The 18319-nt window shown below is 33.9% G+C and overlaps 1 protein-coding gene across 6 annotated transcripts in view; it reads right to left on the bottom strand.

The window, feature by feature from the left end:
* Positions 1-18319, bottom strand: part of Ten-a (Teneurin-a transmembrane protein) — a 155851-nt gene that overhangs the window by 61893 nt on the left and 75639 nt on the right. For all 6 annotated transcript variants that reach the window (XM_081982261.1, XM_081982262.1, XM_081982263.1 and 3 more), the window contains one exon: positions 5394-5481. In XM_081982261.1, the coding sequence (XP_081838387.1) occupies positions 5394-5481 (88 nt within the window). The remainder of the gene's footprint in view (positions 1-5393; positions 5482-18319) is intronic.

Below are 18319 nucleotides of genomic sequence, written 5' to 3'. Positions count from 1 at the left end.
TTTTTCTTCCCATCAGAGTATATTAGATGGAGATCAGCGCGTAATGCATTGTTCATACAGTTTTAAGTAATTACCACTTCGTCTAGAATATTATCTGCAATAGCCAACACATCAAGTAATATTACTGAAAGTTTTCCCTTTCTTCTTAATAACTGTAATGTCACCATAAATAATTAACTGAATTATATGAATTTCGAAAACAGTACTTTCCATTTCGTCGTAGGTAAAGTATAGTACGTCACACGTGCTCTAAGGCATTTTACGCACTCATGGAATTACACACTCGCCGCTACGCGGCTTCGTTCGTAACTTTTTCCATATCGTGCGTAAAATGCTTCTTACAGCACTAGTTACGTAATATACTATAAAATAGCTGCATCAATTTATCTTTCAGATCCAGTTAGCTACAGTAGGTATCTGACTCTCTTTTGCCAATTGATTTCTTTTATAAAAATACTCTCCATAGCAAAACTTACTACCACAACAGCTGACTCTTTTGATAACATAATTAAAACAACTTTATTGTTAATAAAGTAGGAACAAAATTAATGATGTAAAAGTAATCAAACATAAATTTTCCTAGAAATGGGAAATAATATTCATCATGGCAAATTTAAGATAACAAAATGCCAACTCAGACTTTTCCTACTTTGCATATTCTTTCCGTTTTCTTTGATTAAACAATACCTTTAATTTGGCTAAGACGCGGTGCAACGTTCACTTAGGAAGTTCGTTCTTGGTTTACACACTACTAGCAGTGATGAGTTGGGACGGTTTGGAAAGTTTCCGCTAAAAAGAGCCGCAGTTGAAAACTAGTTAACGTTTAAATTAGCTTTGGAACTAACGGCAGGAAAGTTACAGAAAATAAACATTTAGGAAAAAAATCCGAACGTAGAAACGTTTTGAAAACAAGAAACAATAGTGAACATTGATGCTTAATTTGAGAAGGCAATTCAGTTTGGGAATACATTTGAGCCAATGAAAGCTATTAGCGGGCCAATCAATATAAAAACCGCACTGATAGTTCAGACACTCGATTTTGAAATATTCAAAATTAAAACCGGCCCTCTGGGTACCGAATTCCAATTTGAATCCGATATGAAAATTGGAAATGTAACTCTGTATTTTATTCATAGGGTAAAAATAAATTTAACGTTTTATAACATCGGAACCGGCATAACTCACGTGAACGAAGCAAATGGATTTAATTCAAATGAGTTGCATGTGCAAATGCAGTTTGTGAAGTTGGCTTGATTAAATTACGCTACGTGTATAAATATTAATATTTTCTGACTCGAAGGATCATAAAAAATGCACCCCATTAACGAGATTAAATCATTCCCTAGCTGTGAAAAACTACTTAAATTTACGATAAACTTCGATGGCGGTCTAGATACACAGTGGTTCAGCATTTAATTTACAATTGACCGATGTGAAAATAGTTTCTTTCAGCCACTTTTACTATTTTCTTGGCACTTGTCGGCATGCAACAAACACATTAAATTTGTTTCAGCTGTCACTGCGCTGTTATTGTCTAACTTGTTTGGATACTAACCCACAGTGTATCCTCGTAAATTACCAAAATCGTAGATTCGTGTTTTACCACCCATAATTATGTTACGTATAATAAAAGTAAGCATTTTCAATTACAAGGCCTTAAGGCAGGGGGGCGATAAAAAACAAATAGCAAATAACTTGACACGCAATAAAATCGAATTAAAGGCCGGCAGTGTATCATTTATGTAGTTTATCTTAATAAATTTGGATATAAAGTTGGACTCCCTGCTACGTTTTCGAAAATTATGGATCAGATAAGTGTTGCATGTTGGCGGCAGTTTTTCGATTTAAAGGTGAACTTCTGTAACAAATCATAGAATAAAACACACGCTCTAATACAAGGAAAATATTATTAGTATTCATGAAATTTTACTTTTAAGTAGTTGGCATAAGTAAATTTAAAATAATTGTGGAGCTGAAAAAATAAAATATTATTTAATAGAGTATGACAGAGTGATTGAGGATAGGAGTAGTGAAAGTTGTTGTGCAACACAGTGTTGCCAAGTCTAAATATTTAATGGCGGTAGAATAATCAGTCAAAAAACGGTAGATCAAATGATCAAAACAAATTCATTCATTTTACATTATTATACAGGGTATCTTTTAATAGTTGTCAAAATTTTAATTATTGATTCTTGCTATAAAAACCGTACTTCAAAAACAAAAATACAGATTTTTCATTAATAATTGTTTTTCAAGTTTTGACATTAGTGACAGAATCACGTGGTTTTAAAGGATAATTTAGCTAGGCAGTCACGTGACCATTGTCAAAAATCATAAATTTCAAAAACACTATTTATATCGAATACTGCAAGAAAACGTTTCTAAACCCTGATTTTTGCAACTTTAAAGCATGGTTTAACAGTTTTGACATTAGTGACAGTTGTCACGTGATTGTAAAACATTATTTAACAATTTGTATTATACACACATCATACTGTTCTAATCTAAACCACCATGACTGAATAGAAAAATATACAGTTTATGTGAGTTTCATGCAGAATAAAAGCGTTATTTGGACATACTCACAAAACTTTCTACACAATGTAAACTTTTCTAATGATTTTTATGATGTTTTCTGGAACGTTGTTGCAGTGAAAACTTTTAACAAGGTTTCGTCTCACTTGGAAGTAAATATAAATATGAAATCTTAACATAATCAAAGTGGTGAAAATGTTAAATGGTTAGAGTGTTTAATGTTAGGCTAAAGTTCGTAATCTTCTAATAAAATAGTAAAATGGTCGAATAATAAAAGCAAAAACGCCTTAGGCAATTTTTTACCGTGTAGGCGTGTTCATTCCATCGATGTTCTCCCTTATCTTTGCCCTTTCTTAGACCGTCTTTTTCTTCTACGTGCATTATTTTGCGACCGTAAAGTGGAAACCAGACATCTGGACGTCCGCGGAATTTTCTCGGTTAAAATAATAGAAGCGGCTCGCTCATTTCTCTTTGTTGAAGGTGACGGCGTGCCGTTCTCTCCAAGAATGCCATAAATTTACCATCCAGCTCGACAACCGGAGTTCCGCACGTTATTTGCTTTATCAATTTTATAAGATACCCGTGGAGATTCCGTCGAAATTCAATTCGCCGTTTCCCGAATTGATTCCAGTCTTTATAATGGCCCCAGGGGTCTTACAAACAAATACATCTGGATTTAATGCCTACCTACAAAAACATAGTTGGCAAAAAATTTATTTCGCCATCTACGCCTCATTAATATTTTTAGCGCTATCAATTAATTATCCCGGAGGGCATTTCACCAGGGGATTGTACGGCTCTGTAGTAATAGTTGATAATTTCTCCCCAAGCAAACAATTTTAGCTCGTAAACAAACGGATGTCATTATAAAACATTCATAACGCGTCCAGCGTAATGATGATTAATCATTTAGATTTAAGTGAATATTCATGAATTCAAGAGGGGTTGAAATCCCGTGTCCGGGGATAAAGCGAACCTTGATAATGTAGAGGTATCTTTGGATGGGTTGTGTATGCCGGATCTACTGCAACTTCTGGATTAATTAAAGCTGTGCTCTAGACCTTAAGTTCGAAATTATCATATCGGTTCACTGGAATATTCAAGAAACTCAAGCTTTATTGAATCATATGCTTAACTGGAAATCATAACAAGGAACTTCAGTTTGTACCAATTAGAAATCTGGTGTTTTACAATTGTTATATCAGTCGCAATTATCATTAACAGACTTGCTTTTGGTGTTCGGAAATATACCTTTTCTCAACTATCATCCCAATTAAAACCGGAAATTGTGCAACTCAATTTTGCTCTAGTACGGTGTGAAGTTTGCGAGTAAAATTTTATATTTCTATTTACACTTTGACCGTGTTAATTTAGCTGACAATTAAAATAATGACCGCATAAAAGTGCCATATATTTTCCATATATCCGTTATCTGAAAAAGCATTCAGCGTTTAACAGGTAAACATAAAATAAAAATTCTTTTCTGTCACGCGAAATGGGCATTTTAAAATTATTACCCCAGTCGAAAAGAATTAATAATTCTCCATGTCCGAGAAATGTCCGATAGGGGCAAGAACAATAGTGATTTACGGGGATTTTTTTAACGTTTGTTAGGGTTTCTGTCTCATTGTAAATACATGAATGTTTGGTTTTAACTTCATACACAAAATAAGAAAGTTATCGAAAACTGTAAAATATTAAAAGATAAAAAATTACACATGTTGGAAGAGTGTGATGGTCTAAAATTGGAAATATTTATCCAGATTTGCAAAAATCTCCGCATAGTACTTCCGACTTTGAATTCAGAATTTACATTGTCACATTGCAAAAGCTCTTCAAATCAAATTAGACAAAATTTTTCAGTTTGACAACATTGCAAACATTCTTCGAAGCAAATTAGTAAAATTTGTTAACTTTGGCAACATTGCAAACACTCTTCAAAGAAATTAGTCAGTTTGGTTACATTACAAACCCTCTTCGAACCAAAACTGTAGAACTTGTTAGTTTGATAACATTGCAAGGACACTTTTGAACCAAATCACCAAATTTTGTCTTGGATCTAAATTAGGAGAGTTTGTTAATTGGACAACGTTGCAAGCAAACACACTTCAAAAAAATTAGTTGAACTTGTCAGATTGGAAACACTCTTCAAACCAAATTAGTAAAATTAGTCAGTTTGGCAACATTGCAAACACTCTTTGATCTTAATTAGTAGAATTTGTTAATTTGTCAACATTGCAAAAACACTCTTCGAACCAAAATATTAGAATTTTGAAGTTGGAATTTAGTTAATTTCTGAGTTTGAAGTAAAAATTTAAGAAAAATAACGATTGTGGCCCTTCTACGCCTTCGTACTTTTCACTTTCTTATGACCATCAATTTGAAATCCTAAAGCTACACAAACTGTCAAATATTTCAATCAAAATTAACCAATCAAACTGCGTTAACTAAACTATTACAAAGCAACATAAATGATTTATGGTTCAACTAGATTAAAATCACGTCATACAATGCCGTAATACTCGTTAATACGTTTTACGTTAATTAATTAAGTAGAAAATCAAGCAAAAAGGCACTTAATTTCCCATTCTAACATGTTTGTCTCAAATAAACGGCAACATGTTTTCTTTGTTCCGCCGTACTGGTTTGGTTAAATGCATAATTAATTACTCAACAATTTCTTTACAATTTCCGACCTGTGGAGGCAAATTCCGTATTTATAAAGTTTTCCTGCGGTAAAAGCGCTTTCCCGTCAACTCAAATAAAGAAACGCGCACGTTTGCCCGGTGCAGGAGCTTTTTGTATAATAACAGTCTTTAATGTAGCACCTAAGTTTATTGTTTACAACAAAAACGTACCTGTGTTGGTTATTTGCGTTGGGCTGTGCTGCCATGGGTGACCTGGCCGGGTATACAGAAGCCCTAGGGCTTCCGCCGAGCACATAGTCTGGAACAATGTTTTTGTTAGTAATAGTTTCTCAGTTTAAAAGTGCAGAGTTATTACCTAAAATAACAGCGGAATTTATATGAGAACACTAATAAATTTTGTATTAATATGTGAATTACAACTCATTAATAAAAAGAATAATGCATTATTTATAACACTCATATAAACCACTACAATCTTCTACTTTCATTTACGTTTTAAAATACTGGAGAATTCAGTTATGAAGGATAAAAATAAAGTGCATCATTATCAACAATTAATTACAAACTTAAAATTGAAGGGCAAGCCATGTTACAATCGTTTTATTCCTGTTATTCATATGATTTCGTCTGCATTCGTTGAATGCTCACTCGAATTAAGTAGAGAACATTCTGCTACTTTTCTTATAATTAGACTTCCTCAGCCAAATCGGGTGCTTTGCATGCTAACAAGGGAAATGTGTACCCGCATTTGGAGGAAAACGTCCAGACGAAAGAAACTTTAAAATATGAGTGACGTGCCTTCGAATCAAGTGCTTGCTGAGTGGAGGCGACGGCAGGAAGGCGTTGTAATTTAAAAAGGCTTTGCATATTTTAAGTTGCTGTTGTATGCATAGTGAAATGTAAGTATTCAGCTGCATAATGCCAACGGTAAATACCGAGAATTCTGCATATTCAGATTTCAGCACGAATTTTTAAAATGGGTCAAGTTCTTCTTGTGTCTTGAATTTTTGTAAGGGAAGCGTTTACAAAGTTATCTGGCAAACCTCATAACAAAACACTTCAACTCATTCAGATCATTTGAAGGGTGTAAATGATGTTAAATTTCTTCATCCAAGACTCGTATTTCATATTGTCAGGATAATAGGTTGGTTATTATTTACTACTCCCCTGTTTAATCAGCATAATACACTCCTGCACGGACAGCAAAACGTGTTTCCAAATGGAATAAGAAAAATAACTGCAATAACTCTAGACGGTGTCGAGTTGACAATTGCCCGCTCTCGGGCTGTATCTTATATAGTCAGGGGACTAATTCGTCAAAGTAAATGTCAGCTGAGACGAGAATAGGCGAGGACCGTAATAACCAACCCTAGCTAAAACAAAGAAAAAAAATCAATTTAATATGATAGTAACTGTATGCAGAAAAACCACTTCGGTCACCAAACCAACTAATTAATTTGAATCAACCGTTGCACTAGCAACGAAGTGAATAATACATCATCAAGTACATTACATCGTATGAATTAAAACGTCAGCCATTCATAACTTTTTTAACGAGAGCGACACAAAAGCATGCAAATTTATGAATGCAAGCAAAATACAATTTCTGCTTAATCCATTCGTTAGACCGAAAATAGGACACGTTAAATACTGCAGATTTCATTAAAATTTATTAAAGCGAAACATTTTATCTAGCTGAAGCAGAAACGGCCCTTCATACAGAGAGCGCAATTTCTATTCCTTATTGGCACGCGAAATAGTAATTACAGTATATTTCCAGGACAACGGACATATAAATTAAATGTCCTTTTGTATCGTCCTTCGTCGTCATTTTTGTCTAGAGATGGAGTAGCTAATCTGGAAATACAGACAGACATTCTTCTTCGTCGAATTTCATAAAGGTTAATAATTGTTTTTTGTGATTTATACACATAAAACAGAGAACACAGGAAGAAGGTTTTTTTGTTTCACTTGTATGCGATTTGATTGGAAAGAGCAAATCAACTAAGCCACAAGATTAACTGTTATAGGTCACGTGTAAGAGTCATAAGTTAACTAAAGAACACCTTAAAGAATATAAACTGCAGTAGTAAAACGAAATTTTGTGTTTTGTGAAGAGTCTTTTATGCTTCTTTTTTCAGTTCTTGACTAAAACCTACTCCTCCAACCCCTAACACATTTAGGAACTTTTCTCACAGCTGCCAGAAAAATCCTCTTAAATTCAACATGTCATTTTTAGGTAATTTATTTATGGACTAAAATATTAAAGTTTTAAAGGCAAAATTTTTTTGTCTTCACCTTCGGAAGAATGTTTATATAACTTTTATAATCACTCTAACTCTTCTAACTTTTTATCTCGTCGTTTTGCTTATTATTATCCGAAAAATAATGAACCAAACTGCTTCAAGCAAAACAGTAGGATTTTAATCCTAGATTTGCGCTGGCTTTAATATAATACACGTCCATTATCCATTAGGTTGCTAACCCTCTAGCAACCCTATAGGCGCCAGTGCACATAATCTGGACATATATATTTTTCTATTCCCACCAGTTCCGTTACTTAGGACAATTTTTGTCCCCTCCGGCCAATTTAATCAATTTGGATTAGCAAGGAAATCGGTGTTTCCCTATTTTTCACCAATTACATTGTTTTTGTTGCCTCATGTGACAACTAGGGCTTTAATGAATATATACTTCTCGACGCAAACAACATAATTTATGTCCAGTCAATTTTACTGGATTTGATGGAGTGGGACAACAAACAACTATACAACGAAATTTTGTTTTTGCTACAATTTTCATCATTACGTTCAAGTAAGTATATACAAAGAAAACAAAGAGACGGCTACAAAGCACATATACTCGACTGCGCTTCGATATCAGAACAAGAACCGGCTGAAGTTAGAAACAAATCAGGCGATGGAATAATAGTCTCTAGAAAAGTTTGATTTTCGAACGAGATGTAAATTCTTTGTTTGCCAAATTCCAATTCCATTTAGAGCGCAAAGATCTGCGAAGACGGGTTTATGTTGATAATGGAAAGCTCCTTGGAGCATGATTGCCATTACATTGTCGTTAAAGTAAAGCAATGGAGCCAAAAATTTGATTTTTATGCGTGCTACGTGTAAAATGAAAGACCACGCCCAGCAGTTAAACGCTAGGTTCAATTCACTTAGGTTCAAACGAATGTAACATAAATATATTGCCACAGGTCACGAATATTTCATTAAAAGGTTCATTGAGTTCAGAGCTAGTTGAATTAGTTGGCTGTAATTGAACGAATTTAAACAAAACTAATGTTTATTAATATTTCCAGTTAGTAAAATGAATAGAACGCTAATTAATACCATTTTTATTAAACGAAGCTTAATATTTCTGGCAAATGATTGTTGGAGGGTTTAAAAGTTGCGGAGCTACCCTAGACAATATTTTACGAATGACTGATTCAAGGGTGAATTATAATGCGGGCCTAAATCAGTGTCTCTCGGCAACGGATTCAAATTCTAATTAGAGACACTGCTTGGCAAATTAACCACCTCGTACCTGTAGGGTTGATCACTCCCCAAGGGAAAAAACTCAAGTGTTAAATTTTCAGTTAATTACTCGGTTGTCAAGAAATGAAAGTTAGACAAATCTAGATTAGAAACTGGATAAACCCTCCCCCACTTTTACCGAGGTAAATCATAGGAAGAATCCCGCTAACAGCCCCAACCCTTCATTTATCCTTCTCGGATTTTATCAGAATTTGTCATGTCGGTGCAATTCAGAAGTCCATCAGTGTCAGCTTGGCAAAGAGAAAATAATTACCACTGGGAATTGGACTTAGTGTTAAGTCAAATGAGATGTTCTAAGGAAGTCTGCAACGGTAATTAATGAAGATAAGATTTTCATGGGAATATTTCGCGTGGCAAAATAATAAGTATTTGTCTCTTCCATTAGTGTCTGCGTTTGAACTTTTGCCCCATGCTTTTAGAGTTGAAAATAAAAATTACCTCCCTTAAAAAGAATAAATTACGTCCAACGTTTCAAATGAAAAGTAGTGCAAAATTGCACCAATTACCCTTAAATGGCAATTCGGCCGTCTACCCTTTATGTATCTATCAGCCGTTTAAAACCGAATCATTTAAACGGAAACCTTTTATGTATAGCGATCACGTGTTTGGTTTATTGCTTCAATTTAAACGTTTACAACACTAAAATTTTACCGGGAAATAAAGCAAAGAATTCTTCCTGAAATTGGAACTGATCCAGTTGCCAATAACGTCATCTCATTGAATGTAATTTATTTATTCCATTTAGCTTTCCAGTATATATGAAATATTTTTGTAGTGTTTACAGTCAGCAGACTGGCACAGATCAGCACTTTTTTATCCTACATAATATTAGTTATTTACGTTACTAGTGTGGTATGAGCATTTTTCTAGTCACGAATTGTTGCCACCACCACACCAATACAATATATTTTAAGTTTTGAAACAAAGTTTATTTAAAAAATTATTAAATTTTATTAGCGTTAGAAAAGAAGAGCAGAGAAATTTGTTTAAATAATTTAGAGCTAATTGCCCAGAAAGATTGATTGATTGATTTCAGACCCCAATCATATTTTAAAGAAGAATAAACTTCTTTGTTTGTTTCTCTTCGGAAAAATGTGTAAATATGATTGAGCTGGCTAATTGCCGAGAAATTTTAAAGAAGAACTAATATTTTACCTCACTACAATCACATGCTAGTCGAAACCTTTAAAGACCTACGCTAGAACAGACTAGAAATTTATCTAGAGAGACTGGTAACTTTTTTAAACTTCGAATGCCAATTTCGGTTTGCTTTGCTTTCCCCGGCCGCCATGTAACATATAAATTATTCGAAAAACTTTCTTCCTCCATCTTTTAACTTTTAAATAAGCGCTACCTGATGGCAGAAATCTGGTGCAAAAGCTGTAACTCTTATAAATCCAGATAGCCTGAAAACTTAATACAAGTTAAGGAAAAGTTATCGTATAGTTTATGTAGTAATGATTGGCGGTTATGTTTTAAACTTTCCAACAACTACGAAAACTTTCAGTTTGTTATTTTCTTTCTAATTCAGTTTTCTGCTATTTCGTTACGAAACTTTTTAAATTACCTCGTCAATTTGTTTTGGATCATGTTTCAAGTCGCTTCAGTGAATCATTATTTTCAAGAACAAAAGTCTGCAAAGATTACTTTACACAGTAATTTCAATTTTTATGTTCATCCAACTTGTAATTCAAAGACAGTATAGAGTGTACTTGAAATTATTTACTACGTTTAAAATGACTTATTACTTTGTTTTTCTAGATCGAGTCTCAGCTGCGCTTAGAAAATCGTTAAAATTAGACAAAAGTACTTTAAAACAGTAGTTTTATAAATATAAATTTGTTCTCTTTTCTTGGTCATACTGAAGTTAATTAGAATGGTAAAGGGATATAAAATCAAGTCTAGACTTTATTTTACTTCATTAAAAGTTTCTCTGAAAACTTGAAAACAATACATTTATAAAAAATACACAATTTCTCATAGTCTCTGTCAAAAATGTTAATTAATACTTTTGTTTATATCAAAAATCAGGAAATCTTTATTAATTCCCGCCCGAAATTGGATTTTATTTTTAATTAACTTAAGAATAACAAGAAAACGTGACCTTTCTGTTTTCAACAAATGCGTTGGCCTTTATGGCTAATACTTGTTTAAGTTTGACTGTCCTAAAATAATGAATTAATTATTTGTTCTGAATATTTTTATTCGTTTTAACAAACACACTTTCGTTAATTTAATTTTCCAATCGGCACAAACGACGACATTTCTCGCATTCGTCGACTAAGCTTTGGCAGTCCACTATGGCGACAGGACGTGCCTTTGAATATTCATCGTTTCAAAGAGCGCGTTGCAAGTCGTTCTGAACTTGTTTCTAACCGACAGAGTATTTAATGGCCGTTTAATATTAACGCTCCCATATTGATTTTGGAGCCGGAGTTTTGTAAACGCAAAAGTTTTACCAACTTTTATATTGTTTTTCAAATTTAGCTCATTTACCTGAGCTAGTTGTATTAGAAATTCAGGCTACGTTTTTCATATGGCTTAAGGGTGAAATAATTTCTTTGGTTAAAAGTCATTATACCGCAATGTTTCGAAGGCAAATAACAAACTCGAATTCTGTAATTTCGTGTAGCACGCCCCGAGCAAATACGAACTTTGTTCTCAACAATCAGAGTTCAGTAACGGAACCGCAATTGTGTGGACTAGAAAGTCAATAGATATGTCAAAGTCTGTGGCGGAATTACACCATTAAGCTCAAATGATCATCTACCATTTTGTAACGAACCAATCTCAAATCTGTAATCGAACTTGTGGGAAATTGTTTTGCAATCGTAGCAAAATGGTTAAAACGCAAAAAATACGAGTGTTAAGACTATATTCGCGTTATTTCCAGTTTCTGGACTAAATCCCAAATCCTGTTAAGCGTAATGTACAAACGGAGGGCAAAAATGGCACTCAAATTAAATACCCATTTTTCCACCAGGCCAAGGCAGAGAGGAAGCTCCATTAAAAATTTAACCGCTTAAATAAAAATCTGTACTCCGTGATTTTCATAAAAGTGCGGGAATTACCTTAAAATATTTTAAATGCATTGTCGGAAAATGCGTCTTTCTGCATTTATAAATATTTATAGAGGTTCGGTGCTTTGCATTTTATTCGAGTATAATAATTCTTTCGGTTCCGACGAGACACTAAAGAGACTTGATAATTTTGCGTCTGAACTTGAACGTTTTACATTCATTAGGAAAGTAGTGAAAAAGTTTTTACGACTTTCTATAATTTTATTAACGTGGAAATGCTGAAATGTTTCAACTTTTGTTCGAACATAAAACCGTTTTACGGTTTCTGTCAAAATAGTGTAGCAGCCAAAGATGACAAAACCTGTTGACAATCAAAACCTGAAACTTGTGGGGTTCATTTTAATTATTTACTAAGTAGGTTCTATTACAAAGAAATAATTAAATAGGTTATGTAAACACTATGTTAAGTACAATACATTTTCAGACTAAAAGTGAAAAATTGTATACATGATCGTAACATAATAAAGCCATCGAAGACAAAAAAATTAAAAATTAAACTTCCACATCGAAAGAAAAATTAGAGTTGGCCTGATCTTTTCTCATTGTAACTGCTAAAGGTAAGGCGAATGATAAATTACTTTCGTTTATGCACTGACATTTTGACGGATTTAAAAAGCCAATTTACTTCTCACCGAGATACATAAAAGGGATTCAATTAATCTTTAATGGAAAAGTTATTTTACGATGTTTTATTCCCTTTCAGCCCTCGGTTATCGTAATTAAACTCGAGTTGACATTACCCTTTTAAGTTGTCATCTGCAAAAACGCATCATATTTCCTTTTACCTGCAAAAGGAGCGGTGCCACAAGCGAAAATAACAGTCCAGTTTATTTACAAATGTCTACTTTATGAATATGAGAATATTACACACAAGTTTGTGGATTCGTGAGATGGAAACTGGTAAACTCGTTTGGCACTGTAATATTAGTTTGAGGTATCAATCAAGAGCAGGCATCCTGACCACATACCTAGTGTGTAATTTCCTAACCGCATTCATAGACAAATGACGATAATTGTTCTGATTGTTGTTGTCAGTGGCGACTCACCAGTATCTGTTAATTTTCAACAAGATTAATATTTTGTATTGTCTAAGTGTTCCTGTCATGTTGTGGTCATCAACGGCTCCACCACCCTTCACATGCAAAAGCAAACATTAAAAGAACAGGGCGCAGTGACATTGTGATCGATCACTACGTCTCCGATTAACAAAACTTGTTTGTTTCGTCTATTGGTGAATGAATCATCTGTTAACATTTTTTTAATATGGGATGATAGATGGCTCTCTGTAATTAGCGCATGATGAATTACGCTTCTCTTGTGCATGTGGGTGGCTTTTTTGTTCGGTTTATTGGGGGTGTAACAGAAAAATTCGGTTTTGTTTTGGTAACAAGTATGAAATTTTCCGCATCGATTAAACGACGTTGGACTAGCGTAATTTAATTTTAAAAGGAAAGAAATTGCCAGGCAACCACTGTAAAGTAGTTAACGATGCTAAATAAAATACATTTCCATTAATTGAAAATGGAGATAAAAAGCAATGGCGTTCTATCACATTTAACCAAAATGGTTTCCAATTGACCGTGTATTTTTATACGCCGCTGGGCTGGCGGTAAAAACCCCATTTAATTTAGAAAACCGCCAGATACCCGAAAATAAAACGAAAAACGCCTTTTCCACCTGCGTCATTTTATTTCGCCGCAACGTGAAAAATTCTTTCCTGTTTATATGGGCAATGATTAAATAGGTGAAAACTCGAGAGTTTAAAACCCGGTACGGGGATGCATTTTTCTTTCACTCCTCGCCAAAGACGTTTCTCCACGAAAACCATGAAAAAGTGACATAGGACTAATGTGAGTATGCTCGTGCATGAAGTGGGTATACAGGAAAGTGGATGTTTTTCAGAAACTATATTGAGTAAATGGCCTCGGTACTTTTTTAGAACACGCCTGTAACAACCTATTCATCATATTGTTCTCATCCTATTAAGTATTCTTTAAGGTGTGTTCTTGTATGACATGCTTTTAATTCTCAATCAGCGGTCAATGTCCCCGAATTATTAGCTAGAAATATTGTCTTTTACTGGTAATATCAGTTTCAAACCAACAGTGAGCCAAACTGCCAAACTTAGTGAATCACATACGCAAACAGAAATTAACATTCTCCACTATACTTGATAGACATTAGCACAATTAATTTATTAATGTAACAGTTATTTGGCGACCACCACCCTCATTTTGCCCTTCTAATGCAAAGAAATAAATAAACTTCATACATTAATTGTGTTTATTCAATCCGGTACAGTTGTGTGCTCGAACAATAAGTATAGGTCCCTGGTGACACGCAGTTATAAGGCTTTGTATGTTTTAGACATACGGAGTGGTCCGTATTACTATTGTGAGCATTTGTGTTGCTTTCACCCGTTTATGGGTTTGCAATTCATGAATATTTAAATTCGGCCATAAATTTGATTTCTTACAGCTATCACAGCTTTAGTCATACACGGTGAAGTTAATAAGTGTTAGTACAGAATAAGCCCACTGTGATTTTGACTTTGATTTGACTTAAAAATGTAGTTTACAAAACTAAACTTGACAACATTGAAGAACAGGATAAGTGTCAAATTTAGAATGGTTTTTAATTTGAACATTTATCATAAGGTCTGTTCGCAGAATGAATCTCCAACTAATAATCAGAGCTATTTATTATTCTTACAAACTAAACTTATGCAACTAATAATACATATCGTTCTATAGTCCTAAAAAAATAATAATTTTCTTTATACATACATAATTGCAAATTTTCTTTTAACTCTTTTAAACTTTAAAGGAGAAAAATATTCAATATTACACGAAAAATGTTCAATATTTTTCTTCACAATTTTTTGAGTTTATAGATTTAAGTTTACCTCCTTTCTTTCTTCTCTTTTAATCCAGGGAAGAATGCTTCGATAGGTAAAATTGGATCGTGGATAAAGTGAAATGACTTGGTATGCTTCTGCTTCTAGGTGCGATAGCATTAAACGCTCCTGGTTTGTCGTAGTCTTTAAATGAAGATGTCAAATCTGACACTCTTTGAGACAATGTGTAGTCATCGCTTTTCAACACGTCTTCAGTTACGTTACTCTCTTCAACTGAAATTTCAGTGGAAATATCGTTGCTTGTATCTTCTTCCTCCATGGTGTTTTCAACTTCTTCAGCGTTTTCAACCATTTGTTCGGTGGTGTCATTCTCTCATTTCATTCGTCATCATCATCTTTCATTTCTTCCGGTTAAGTTTCGTTTTTTCGTAACTTTTTCTGGATCCTTTCTTTCAAACTTGTCTTCTGGCCGAAATTAAGTTGGGTCTTTAATCGCTTTTTCAGTTATAATCCCACTATTTTCTGTGGTTGTGATTTGTTCTTGTCTTGTTTGTTTGGGGTTTAATCTCGACCTTATGGTGGTAGTAATCTCATCAGTAATGTCCTCATCAATTCGGCTGCTGGCTGTTGTAGGTCTGGTTCTCAATCTGTTAGGGAACCTAAACCTTGCATTATTATTTTCTTGTGGTTGTCTTGTAGTCGTTGAGGGTGTTGTTGATGTTTGAAGTCTTTGTCTGTATTCTTTCACACTAAACCTAGGTCGATTAGGTGAATCAAACTTTGTAGGTCTGCGCAGCCTAGTAGATCTGACTGTGAAAGGAACTTTTGAAGTTGTGGTTGGTATTTACCCTTAAAATGTCAATGTCACGTAAGCTTTCAACCAATAAAAGTCAGCAAGTTTCAGATGGAAATCAGTTTGAAATTGCCTCTACGAACAGACCTAAAGTAAGTGAGGTAATAATAATTGAGTTTAGGTTAGGTTAGGTTATACTTGGAATTCGATGCACAAACAAAAAATAGAAGTTTACTATTTTTGGTTTTTGGGTCAGCCATAAATTGTTCAAACATTTTTTCAGAGAACCAAACCTCTGATTTTTTATAGAATTTAAACGTAGATTTGTAATAACATCTTAATTACGATTATTGCATGCCTAGAAGCACAACTCCACAACAAACAGTTTATTCGGTCGATTTAGCCCAGTGTCATGCGCTTATCCTGATTACATTATTTCTGCAGGAATATAAAGTTCTATAAATCGACGACATATTTCCCGTAGTTACTGCCAACAAGATAGTCGTTTCGATAAATTTAATCACTATATTTCATCCCCCTACATGCAAATGCAAGGTAAACGGTCTGATCGCGAATTATCTTTATAGAGGCGTATTTTCTGTTTAAAAATATCGGATCTTTGGCGTGTTTAAGCGATTTATGTAAAAATCTCGTACGGCCTGGACGTTGTTACCATCCAGGAAGTTAAAAATGACTGAATTTGAATATTAAACAAGCACATTAATGAAAGTGAATATCGGAATTTTGTCCGCTGGGAAATCAGCAAATGTGATAGAGCTTCGGGGAAATCTGAAAATCGGAAAAGCATGTTGTTCAAATTTTGTGTAAACTAACAAACTGTGGAAATAAACTATGAGAAACTGCGGTCAAATTTTCAAAGAGGCAAAAAAACTAAAACCGAAATTTATCGAGAAGACCATTTTCTCGTTGACTCCAGTTATATGTGAAATATACCGTAATCTCCATGTCTTTATGATCCTCCATGGAGCAATAATGTAACAGAGCCAACTGCGTGGCACATGTCCAATGCAGCGCAATGCAATTCCTAGGGCGTTCACAGTGCCATGTTTAAAATTTAATCATGCTTATAAAGGACAAAAAGCGACTCTAATGCGGCTGCCGTAACGTTTAAAACAAATATTTATGGAGCAAATAAGTATTTACCCTAATCCCGAAATTCCAGTATGTGGGACCGTCACCCTTAACAAAGGCGATTATTTCTCTCGAAAATCTCCTATTTGTTTTCGGAATTATTTATTTCAACCGCAAGCTGTTTGAATTATTTTTGTTTGCAAATTTATTGTTTACATTAAACAGTAAAGCACTTATGATCACAGAATATAGAAATATTCTGGCGTGATTTGTGTGACACTTGAATAATCTCATCACATCATTACATAATTAAACAGCTACTTAAATCTTTAAGGTTTAGACGCAGCTCAAATTGATGAGGGCACTCTTTTACTATCGACATCCTGATTATATCTAATAAGACACTTTGTTCATTTAGCAAATTCGTTCAATTCAATTTATCTTTCAATCGATTCAAGTGGACAAACACACTACTTGAATTGAAAAAAATACTTTAAATAGCCAAATATTTATCCTCCAACTTATAGTGTTTTCAAGTACATTGTGTTTTCAAAAAGTAGGATTTTCAGACAGGCTCAAAGACCTCAATCATAAGAATTGACTTGAGGACAGAAAAATTAGGTTAATTTTTATGGTTTTTCAAACAAACCAAATACTTGTAACTTGAAAATTGACATTTTTAATAGTCACATTAAAAACCTAGCTTAAGTTGTACTTAAAATCGACTTGAAAGTGTCGGAAAAACTGGCATAAGACAAACAAAACCTAACTATAACTTAAGAGTAGAGTTTCGATCTAAGCCATAAAAATTCTAGTTGAACTTATCTCTACTATAATTCCTCGTTAAGTTTCCTTGTTAGTCTCAACAATGTGAAGTATGCGGTAATTATTATGTCTTTATGGTCCTCGGTGGGATAATAATGCAGGCACTACTAGCAACACGGAACTTGTCCAAGGCAAAAGGAAGTAGTGCTTCTAAGGGCGTTCACTCCGGACTAATGCGGATTAAACTGTTATGCATAGCGATTTTAAAAGACTTCTCGAACTCCTGTTTAATATAAATATTAATGTAGGGGAAAGTACCATAATCCGACAAATTTTCATGTTCAGATTCGGGAATGAACATTACTTTTAACGATAAAGACTAATTATATTAGTGTTTTTCCTTTGTTGGTATGAGTTGGGGAGTGAAAATGCGAGAATTTAAATTACATGCTGCATTTAATTTCTCGTTGCCTGCTTTTTAGTTAACTGAAGTATATGAAATTTCGTATTTTTGCAAGAAAGTATCTGAAGATAAGAAACTTAATTAAAATTATAAACCGACAAACTAGCGGTCCATAAAATATAATGATAAAATTCTCTTTTCTTAATTCTTCTCCAAATCGTTCAGCCAGATAAGTAATAAAACCCAATTAACTCGTAATTCCTTTATCCGACTTTCCTTTCTCCTTTATTGGGAAACAAAAAATAATAAACTTTAATTTTCGAGTAATTATTGGGGGCCGGACTGTTTAAAGGGAATTGACGTGGAAGCTATCAAATAAGTTTCCAGCAATTAAAGTTTGTGTAATTTCCGCTCGGCGCAAAAATAATAGCAAACAGACACTTCTTAGAGTTGAAATTTAAAATAATAGTATTGTTAATGCAGTGTCTTGTTTTAATTAATATCTGCTTACATTAGACTGAAGTTTAGGTAAAATTGTCAGCATCCTGAAAAAATATGATATTCGTGAACTTGTAACAGATGACCCTTAAAA

This window comes from Ips typographus, linkage group LG6 (assembly GCF_016097725.1).
Source record: "Ips typographus isolate SLU linkage group LG6, UJ_Ityp_2.0, whole genome shotgun sequence".
Lineage (NCBI taxonomy): Eukaryota > Metazoa > Arthropoda > Insecta > Coleoptera > Curculionidae > Ips > Ips typographus.
The sequence above is the reverse complement of the archived record's forward strand: the minus strand, read 5'-3'. Positions and strand labels throughout refer to the sequence as shown.